General features: G+C 46.5%; 1 protein-coding gene across 1 annotated transcript in view; it reads left to right on the top strand.

Moving 5' to 3' along the window:
* Positions 1-749: 749 nt before the first annotated feature.
* CMTR1 (cap methyltransferase 1) overlaps positions 750-10,729 on the top strand; it is a 53,248-nt gene continuing 43,268 nt past the window's right edge. The window contains exons 1-2 of the mRNA XM_052648384.1: positions 750-901; positions 2,907-3,044. Of these exons, the coding sequence (XP_052504344.1) occupies positions 2,912-3,044 (133 nt within the window). The 5' untranslated portion in view covers positions 750-901; positions 2,907-2,911. The remainder of the gene's footprint in view (positions 902-2,906; positions 3,045-10,729) is intronic.

Genomic DNA, 10,729 nt, shown 5'->3' with positions numbered 1-10,729 from the left:
CCTCCCCCCATCGCTGATCTATTAAAAAAAAACCTGGCAAGATAGTTATTTTGAGATATAGTCTACCAGCTTCTCAATCAGCTCTCCGAATGAAGTTGCATTCCTTGCCTCAACCCCTGGTCTCCGGTCATTGGCCTGTCCCGGGGCGAGCAGAGCAAGCTTGGACTCCAGTAACAAGGTGACACGGAGGACGCTCAGCAAACTTCTGGCCCCACTGGTCTGAAGATCAGAAGAGGAGTTTGGCATGGGAAGCCATCTGTGTCCATACGGTAAGAGGCCATAGACAGCTCTCCTTCTTTCCTCTGGACCTTACTTCAGTATCTGTAGAGGCTGCACTGTTTCTCTATGTTGGAGATAACAGCAGTGAACAAGGTTGGGTGTGTGTGCCTTCAAACCATTTTACCCTTTACCTCTCTAAACTTGTTCTTAATCTGTAAAATTAAGAGGATAACTGATTGAGAGAGGAGTTGATGTGATGCCACTTGGCCTTTTCTGTTTTCCACGTTTGTTTCTCTTCCTCTAGAGCCAGAAGACGAGACCCTGTTACTCTCGCTTTTATAGCCCTTCCGCGTCGGGTCTTCTGCGCAGGCGCCCTGGACGGCCCCGGGGCAGGGTGGGGGTGGGGCGGGCCCGAAGCCGAGCGGGTCTTCCCCGGGGCCTGGGCCCGCGAGGGGTGGAGGGAAGCGGGCTGCCGTGACGTCATCAGGCTGCGCGGCCCGCAGGGCGGGACCCGAGCGCGACAAGGCGGCCCGCGGACCGGGGCGGGCTAGTGGGGAAGCGAAACTGAGGGAGGAGGAGGCGGCGGCTCTGGCAGCGGCTGGGCCAGGCCTGGTGGCGGCGGCATCGGCGGCCTGACCGCCCCCCCTCTCCGCTTCTTGGCAGGTCGCCCTCTTCCCTCAGCGTGAGTGCCGACGCGCGGCCCCGGGTGGGGGGGCGGCGAGCGGGCGGGCACGCGGGGCTCAGCATCCTCACGTCCGCCGCCGCCGCCTCGGCCCCCGCGCTGGCGGTCGTGACCCCTGCCGCCCCTTCTCTTTCCCCTCCTCCCTTATATCCCCTGTCTCTTCCCCCGCGCCCTGTCTCCAGTCCACCAGCCGCTGCTGACACACGTCTCTGCGCACATATTCTTCACACACTCACGTTGTCTACAAATGAGAAGGCTGGCCGGGAGGGACGCGAGCTCATCTCTTCCCTCTTGTGATAACGGGTGGCGGTGCGAAACCCAGGCCTGGGGAGATAGAGAGGGGATCTGAACCCCTTCCCTGGGAGAGCAGCGAGTCGAAGCCGGCCTTCTGCCTTCCTCTTAGGAATTCCCTGCCAGGGCACATTCTTTTGGATGTGTAGGTCACTTGAGCTGTGGTAGGTAGGTCGGTTGGCTGCGCGGCCTTCCCCTCTCGGGCCTCAGTTCCTTGCAGTGGCAAAGGAAAGAGGGTTGGATGAGGTGGTTTGGAAGGTCCAGATCTAGGATGTGTAGGGGCGGAGCAGCAGCACCTCCTGCCTTTCGCACACTATTTCCACTCCTTTTCCTGCATCCATCTCAACACAGTTCTTGAGTATCCTGTGCTTCTAGCCTCCCCCAGAGGTGCTAGGAATCAGAGGGCCCTTTTTGCTTAGGTTATGGGCCTTGGAGGTGGTGGTGGTTGCGGGGGCAGGGGAGTGGGATTTTTAAGACCGTACTTTAAAGTTAAATGTAGCTTAGCCTGGTTTTGCTTTCTGTTTGTTCAGCATCTCCTGTTCTTCCTTCTTCCTCAGGATAGCTCCTGCCTGTGTGTAGTTAAAAGGCTGCCTCCTTAAAAAGGAGGAGATTATGTGTTGGATTGGCTGGCTCATCCTTGAGCTGCAGAGAAGTGAAACGTGATTCATGTTTGAATCATGAGGGATCAGTGATATCTTTGGATTTCAACATTGCTGCCCTGACCCATGCTGTTCGCCTGCTCTTGTGCCCCTGCAGCTCCCCTTCCCCAAGCAGTTGCAGGCCAGCTGAGCACCCACCTGTTTGCTCTTATTTTTGAGTACTTTCTCTTTTCTGAGTCCTCTTATAGCCACTCTGTTTTCACCTACTCTTGTTTTTCAGTTTAATCACTCCTTGAGGAATGATTTCAGGAATCTCATTATTACTTCATTCCATCTCATTTCCCCCCTCATGTTTGCTTCTCACGCTTACCCATGAGCATGGATGATGGTGACACGGTGCCTCGCCTCGTTCCATTCTCTTTTTGTGGAGGCGGGTTCTTGTTCTTAAAATTGCTGTTTTTGTACCTGAATCCTATGATATGATAAGTCTGGTCCTGCTAGCTTTCCCACTCTTCCATTTTTTCAGTCAAGTCAACCACTGCTTCCATTCCTTACTCCATTTAAAAACTTTCCCAGTTCTCCCATGTTTTCAGACATCCTGAAGTAAACCAAAAACCAGTATTTGTATCATATTGTGTAATCTCTTAATTTTCCTGGTGAAATAATAATGGCGATGGAGTAGCCTTTCTGGGATGGTCTTTTTACCTTGAAAATATTTGTTGATATTCATTAGGTTTCATGATTAATTTCCAGTGTACCTTATCACACGTGTCCCTTGTTGCATCAAACTATAGAATAGCAAGTACCTAAGGCCTTTTTTCCCTTGTGGCTTGTGGAGTTGATCCATGACTTTTTAGTATTTGACACCAGTGGCCCAGAGACCTCTGGGACTGTGAGCACCACATTTTCCAGTAAAACTGACAGCTCTTATTGAAAACCAGAGCTTGGCTAGCCTTCCTGGGTATCATTCTGAGGAAGAAGCTGTTCAAGCACTGACACTGGGAGCTGTTTGGAGTTGCCAGCTTTCATCCCATTAATGGTTTACTCTGGAATTCCCTGCTGTGATCCTAGTGGCTCTGACCAGGGCAGCTGACTATCTGGATTTATGGTTGCAGTAACAATGAAGAGGAGAAATGATTCAGAATGCACTGCCCCTCTCAAGAAACAGAAGAAAAGAGTTGCTGAGCTTGCCCTGAGCCTCAGCTCCACATCTGATGATGAGCCTCCCTCCTCTGTCAATCATGCAGCAAAAGGTAAGCTTGCCTCTGTGGTCAGAGACCACTGACCATCTGGCTGCTTGAATCCCTGATGCCTCAGTTGGGCAGAATACAGTCCACTGCCCCATGAGGAAAATTCGGCAAATTCTACCGAGATATAGCGGCTGTAGACTTTCTCTTTTGCCATTATCCTGTTGGGAGCTGGGAATGTGTTGTAACTAAAATACTGGACTTTCTACAGGTGTGCCTTAGTTCTGTTGTGGTCCTTCAGTGAGTGGCACTCTTTTGCTGCCTTTAGCCAAGTAGACATAGTGGTGAGCCTTGAGTGCCCCTTGCTCTCAGCTGTTAATGATCCTGGGGCTCTTTCACAGGGCTGGGGTCTTTGCTGTGGTGATCTGGCTTAATTTCCCTCAGGTTTTTGCATTCTGTTTTCTCAGTTCCCTTGGCAGGTATGGTCAGAAACACCCAAAGGAATTGGAGCATCCCTGAGTTCACTGTTTGCATTAAGCTTTAAGGATTTCACTGATCTGGTTGAAACTAGCATTTTACTTTGCTTGTTTTCTAGGGTGACAGATGTTCACAGTTTCCACAGGTGCTTTCTGTGAAGCTTTCTGTCTTGGAGCTTGCCTGAAATATCAAACAATTAGAAGTAGCTCTGTTTGCATTTTCCTTGAGTTGCCAGCTGTATTAATTTCCTAACAGTACCGTGAACTACGTAGCTTAAAACAACAGAAATATATTCTCCAGACTTCTGGAGGCTGGAAGTCTAAAATGAAGGTTACAGCAGAGTCATGCTCCCTCCCAAGACTTTAAGAAAGAATCCTGCCTTGCCTCTTTTCATTTCTGCTAGTTGCTGGCGATTCCTGGTGTTCTTGCAGTAGCGTAACTGCAGTCTTTGCCTCTGTGTGTGTCTGTGTTCAGATCTCCCTCTTCTTAGGAGGAGAGCAGTCATTGGATGAGGGCCCACCCTAATCCAGTATGACCTCATCTTAATTTGATTACATCTGCAGAGACCCTGTTTCCAAATGCCATGTTCCCAGTGCTGGGTGGATATGACGTTTTGGACACCCAATACCCCCAGCAGTCTTGCATTTTGTATCCTCTGCTGGATCAATGGTAAATTGGAATGAAATTTGGTGACAGATTGGTGACTGAAATAGTGTAAAGCATTCCCTTGAGGGTGATAGAAAATACAGTTTATTTTCAAGAGGCTGGCTAATTGAAGGGTGGTTACTCATCAGGTGTACTGAATAGCTGGTCCAGAAGGGAGGAACTTGACAGACCTTGCAGACAGCTAATGAAGCATTTGGTGCAGCCATGATCCCCGCTAGATAAGAGACTCTTCTTATAACCTTCTGTGTGGGGATAGGTGTGGCTTTAAAAGTTGTCACAGTGGATTTTAGGGTGGGTGGGAAAGGGTTTATGTCATTGAGGTTGCTAACTTGGGAAGGCAAAAATATATTGGGTGAATCGGTTCTGGCAACCGTTGAGGAAGGGGATTTTGCTTATCACCTGGGATTTGAGCAGCTTGAAGGTAGAATCTTCAGTCTTGAGCAGGAGAAATGGCCTGCAAGGCAGAAGGGGAGTGTGTGCCTAGGGGAATACTTAGGTGGTGGAGGTATCTGGTCCTAAGTGGATCTCCGGGGACATTTGCTCTCAAGAGAATGACTCCCAGGAGATGAAGGTGTATACTTAAGACTCTTTCAAGGGAACCAGTCTAATTTAAATTTCAAGCTTTTAAAAATGTGACTGTGGAGATTATCCCCCCTCCCTCCCATTCTCCCACAAACTCCCCTTAATTCTGCCAAATGGCTTTAAGCTGTTCAGAAGTAGCACCATATGACTCAGTCAGGTTTGACTGTTCCTGGTGTGTGTACAGAATGGAAATCTAGAGGTGGCCAGTACATTGTATATGTCTGGCAGTAGGCCATTTGGTCCCTTTGATTGGCAGAAAAATGAGGCAGAGGCAAACATTGTTAACTTCCCGGGTCAGCTAATTTTAGGGAGGGGCAGCTCCACAGATGGAGAAGGCAGTGGCACCCCACTCCAGTACTCTTGCCTGGAGAATCCCATGGACGGAGGAGCCTGGTGGGCTGCAGTCCATGGGGTCACTAAGAGTCAGACACGACTGAGCGACTTCCCTTTCACTTTTCACTTTCATGCATTGGAGAAGGAAATGGCAACCCACTCCAGTGTTCTTGCCTGGAGAATCCCAGGGACGGGGGAGCCTGGTGGGCTGCCGTCTATGGGGTCACACAGAGTCGGACACGACTGAAGCGACTTAGCAGCAGCAGCAGCAGCTCCACAGAAAGCTCTGAGGATGAGGGTCTGGTGTCTTCATCAGCAAGACTGCTGTCTGTGCCCCTCCCCCAGCAGCCCCATGCCTGGCATGGAATAAATGGCTCAGTAAGTGGGGACGACAGAGGATGAGATGGCTGGATGGCATCACTGACTCAATGGACATGAATTTGAGTAAACTCCGGGAGTTGGTGATGGACAGGGAGGCCTGGCGTGCCGCAATTCATGGGGTCGCAAAGAGTCGGACACGACTGATCGACTAAACCGAACTGAAATATTTACTGAATAGAACTGATGGAAGGCAACAGTGGTATCTTTTCTAAGAGCCTTAAAATGCTTCACCTCTTGGACTGTGCCCACCCCTCCTGCAGTCTGCAGAGGATCATTTCATTAAGTGCCTTGTGTCTCTGTCACCTCCGTCATCTCCGTCTGTGGTGACTTCTCCCAGGCATTCCCTGGACAGTGTGCTCCGGTAGTTTTCTGTCTCCCCAGAAACTGCATATCCGCTGAGAGCTCTGTGTGGCTTTGCTGCTCAGCACACTGCATTAAAGCAGGTGCATTTCCTCTCCACCACTGCCACCTGGACACACTGTTGAATAGATGATTGAAAAATGCTCTTTAGGGAGTGCAGATAGAAAAACAAAAAATCAGTAGTTGCTGTTTCTGTCTGGGCCTTGTTTGTGCTTCCTTTGCTAGATCAATGTGGTGACTCATTAATAGGTCTATTTAGTTTAATCAGTTTGTTTATTTTGCATTATTGACAGGGTAGCTGCATTGCCAGTCTGAGACTGACATCTGACCAGACTAAAGAAAAGGCATGTTGTTGTCATGGCCACTGGGTCATCGTGTGTTCTTTTGAGTATTTTAAGAGGAGTTTCAAGGCATTTTCAAGCCTAAATATACTCTTGGAAATTAAGCAAGGAGCGGCAGATGGCAGTCATTTTGTTCTTTTTGGTTGTTTGTCACAGGATAGGTTGGTCTAGACCCCGACACGATTTCTTTTTCTTCTCAGATGCACATCCCGTGTGGGCTCCCAGCCCTCCCACAGCGTGTTGCTCTGGGCTCCTTTAGCCGAAAGTGCCTTCCCCTCCACCAGGTTTAATTCTTCCCTAAATAGGCTATTTTCCCTGAAACGCCATCGTTTTCCTGTCAGCCCAGATTCATGACCTTAATCAAAAACTTCCTTTATCGGTATCTGTTTAAATTGCTTTAACGAGTTACCATTCGTCCGGCATGAAGGAGAAATTGAGTCTTTAAACAGGAATGCGTGTGCTCCTCAGCAGTTGTTAGGCAGGATGTGGTGTTTACGGCAGTGCGTAGTTTATTCTCCTGCATCTGTGTGCTGCTCACCATGGCCGTTGGTGGCCAGAGCTGCCCCTCGTGTGCTGTCACTGTCATTTTTAATCCTGACATGTTTGACCTACTGTTCTGTTATGAACAGTTCTGTCAGTAGCTGGGATACCTCTGATTCTTCTCTAAAATAAACCTCTTGTCTTTAAAACGATTCAAGAGTAATGATTTCTGTCGGGTAGAGAAGAAATCTTAAGTGAAAACGTGGAAGAATGTCTTAGGCTCTCTGGTAGGTTTTAGAAGGGAAGCTCCTGGGGAGTAAATGGGAATGCCACCCAGCTTTGGCACGTTCTTAATGAAACTCATGATTTTAATAGACCGACCTTATTACTCCTGTTAATTTATATCCTCATTATAAGATTGTCTGCTCAATATTTGCTAAATTCTTATCAGTCTTGGGAGGCTAAACTTCCTCTTTAGCTCTTGCTGCAGCAGAGACAGGTGTCTTCTTTTCATGTGAAAAGAGTGGCCGTGGCAGTCTGTGGACATCAAGACTGTTCCAGGGCACTTGGCTTCAATGGTGTCAGGCTAAGAACAGGCTTTAAATAGCACATGAAATAGAGAAATAAGGCTTATCTGCTAATCCAGCACACTTCTCCATCTCACAAAGAAAAGCCTAGTTGGATATTTTAGCTCCCATCAACCTCATTCTCAGACCTTGGGTGGGACAACTGTATTCTTGGTGACACCTTGGAAAGACAAATGGAGTGGAAAGATCTTTGTACCAGAGTCCGGTCCAGGAATATTGTACCTCAGCCACCAAGGATTTGTCCAGTGAGCCTTGCACCCAAATTTGGTTCTCTCTGTCATTTTGGTCCAAAAATGTTATGAAGACAAAAGATCTCTCTCTCTCTGGGATCTGACGGTGGCAGGAACCCTGCATGCCCAGGAATGGTAATCATATTGTTGATTGGTGCCCACTGTTGGATCGTTAAGCAAACCTAACAGCCTGGCAGCTCCCTAGAGCTGGATCAAGGGCACATTGTCCTGTGAGAAGGAAACCAGGCTTTCCTAACCTTTGTATAGACGTGTGAGTCTCCAGATAGCTGGTGAAAGAAATAACAACTGATGTAACATGCTAACTTCTAGGCTAGTCCGGTGGCAGGATCCCTGGGCTTCCCTGAGAAACTAGGGCTGTGCCCAGGGAGCTGCCCGCTACTGAGCAGTACAGGTTAGAGTCAGGGAGCAACTGAGGAGGAAGATGCTGCACCTTAGGAAGCACAGCTCTTCAGTGGGTGGGAGCTCTGTTGAGCTCACATCTCTCCTCTGCATGGGCAATGAGAGGCCTAGGGTTCGTCTTGAGCTACTCAGGTCTTTTCCCTCATATGCTGTCCGCTGAAGATTACTCTGGAAACAAATTCTGCACAGGACTTATTGAATGAGACTTTATTTCTTTATCGTTTTCGTTTCCTTTAACCCTAATTTTGAAACTAATATATTCTTATTTCTCATGCAGAAAATGCAGAAAAGCCAAGACAGAAAATAAATATCACCATACCTCTCAGTTTCCATGGTTACTCATTGTTAACGTTCTGGGTCTGTCCTTCTGAGTAGCACTCTATGACGTGTGCTGCATTGGCCCATGTAAGCACGTCGGCTCCTTGTTGAGGGAATTGGAGGGTCACCTTAAGAGGACAAAGGCCGATTTGGTGCCTCTCATTCAGGGATTTTCTCAGCCAACATTCCTCCTCAGAAGCCAGAATTTTGGTTTTAAGTTTATTCTAATTTTTTCACACATGCTCACCTGCTTTTCTTTTGCAGAATGTCATATATACTGAAAAACGCATGTTTATCTTAGCTGTTGGATTTTTAAGCTCTCTGGGAGTAGGATTGATACTTTTGGATAGTGCTCCATTGTATATAACACGGACAGTTTATAAAAATAGGCCCTCAACCGAAGTTGTTGTCTGATCTATTAAACAGTATAAGGTGTCCTTTTTTGGCCTTGGTACAGGGTGCTAAAGAGTAGTCCAAGGAGGACACAGTTCTCTGTCAGGATATAGATATTCCATCTTCATGCTTAAATTTTTTGTTGAACCTTAAAAAAATTTTTTGAGACTTCATTTTTTTTTTTTTTACAGCGGTTTGTTTCACAACTCATTGAAAGTAGAAAGGGACCTCCTCCACCCCCGCCCCTGTGTGTACAGCCTCCTTCATTAGCAACATCTCTCTTCGGAGTGCTGTGTTTGTTAAAATTGATGAACCTATGCTGATACAACATTATGGTTCACTCCTGATGTACACTCTGTGTATTTGGACAAATACTAGATTGGTGCAAATGTAATTGCAGTTTTTGTATTGTTGAAATTTGCCATTTGATACTGGAATACATTCTTAATAAATGTGATATTATACATCATTTTAATGCACATTTCTCACCTTTTTTTTTCCCTGCTAATGTCTGTTTACTTGCTGTTTATCTTTACTTTTTGGACTATGGAAATTATGTTAGATGAAAAGCAAATTCGAGCTATTTTCTTGAGTTTGAAGTCATAAAGCAGTGGAGACAATTCACAACATCAACAATGCATTTGGCCTAGAAACTTCTAGTGAACGTACAATGCAGTGGTGGTTCAAGAAGTTTTGCAAAGGAGACAAGCGCCTTGAAGATGAGGATCATGGTGGCTGGCCATTGAAAATTGATAACGACCACCTGAGAACAGTCATCAACGCTGGTCCTCTTAGAACTACACAAGCTGTCAGAGAACCTAGCGTGCACCATTCTATGGTCATTTGGTATTTGAAGCAAATTGGAAAGGTACAAAGCTCAGTCAGTGAGTGCCTCATGAGCTGACTGCCAATCAAAAACATTGTCATTTTGAAGTGTCATCGTCTTGTATTCTGTGCAACAGCAATGAACCATTTCTTGATCAGATTGTGATGTATGATGACAAATGGATTTTATATGACAGTCAGTGATAACCAACTCAGTGGTTGGACTGAGAAGCTCTGAAGCACTTCCCAAAGCCAAACTTGCACCCCAAAAAAATCTCATAGTCACTGTTTGGTGGTCTGCTGCCCATCTGATCCACTACAGCTTTCTGAATCCCAGTGAAACCATTACATCTGAGAAGTATGCTCAGCAAATCGATGAGATGCACTGAAAACTGCAACGCTTGCAATCAGTATTGTTCAACCGAAGGGGCCCGATGCTTCTCCATGACAATACCTGACCGTATGTCACACAACCAGTGATTCAAAAGTTGAACAAATTGGGCTACCAAGTTTTGCCTCATCCACCATACCCCTTCTTCAAGCATCTCAATGACTTTTTGCAGGGAAAACACTTCTACAACCAGTGGGAGGCAGAAAATGCTTTGCAAGAGTTTGTTGAACCCCAAAGCATGGATTTTTATGCTATAGGAATAAACCAACTTACTTCTTATTGGCAAAAATGTGTTGATTGTAATGGTTCCTATTTTGATGAATAAAGATGTATCTGAGCGTAGTTAATAACGGTTTTAAAATTCACAATCCAATACCATAATCACTTTTGCCCCAACCTAATATATAATGACATGTATCCTTCCCCTATATTTCTGAGGGCTGGATGTCTTACACCACATGTTTGAGGTATTGTAAAAGGGAATGTCCTAAGGAGTTGTACACTCAGTAGATGCTTAGCAAAGATGACAACTGGGTGCCAGTTCTTTAAATTCACTACAGTGAGTACCTAGTTTATTTGTTTTAATGCAAAGCCTCAGTTCAAGTGTTAGAGATAGAAGGTTAATTGTGGCACAGTCATTGCTCCCTAGGAGTGACTGTGTCCAGTGGGATGGCATGTGGCAACTAGCTCTCAGGCAGTGTGATGAATGCTGTGCTACTGGTGTGAATACTGGTACTATTGGAGCTCTGTGGAAGGGAAAGTCAGGCCTGGGTGCTAGGGAAGACTTCGCTCTTCTCTGAATGTCAACCCTTTGTGACTCCGTGTTCTCACAGGGAGATGGATAGATCAGTGCAGACAGGCTTTAGAATTAGAATGTAATCCTCAAGTTATGAATACCTGTATAAAGCCCATTTTGGGTATATAGAGAATTTTTTTTTAATGGCTGTCTTTTGTGCCTTTCCTCAAA

Source organism: Budorcas taxicolor, chromosome 11, assembly GCF_023091745.1.
Source record: "Budorcas taxicolor isolate Tak-1 chromosome 11, Takin1.1, whole genome shotgun sequence".
Classification (NCBI taxonomy): Eukaryota; Metazoa; Chordata; class Mammalia; order Artiodactyla; family Bovidae; genus Budorcas; species Budorcas taxicolor.
This window is presented reverse-complemented; position numbering and strand designations above follow the sequence as displayed.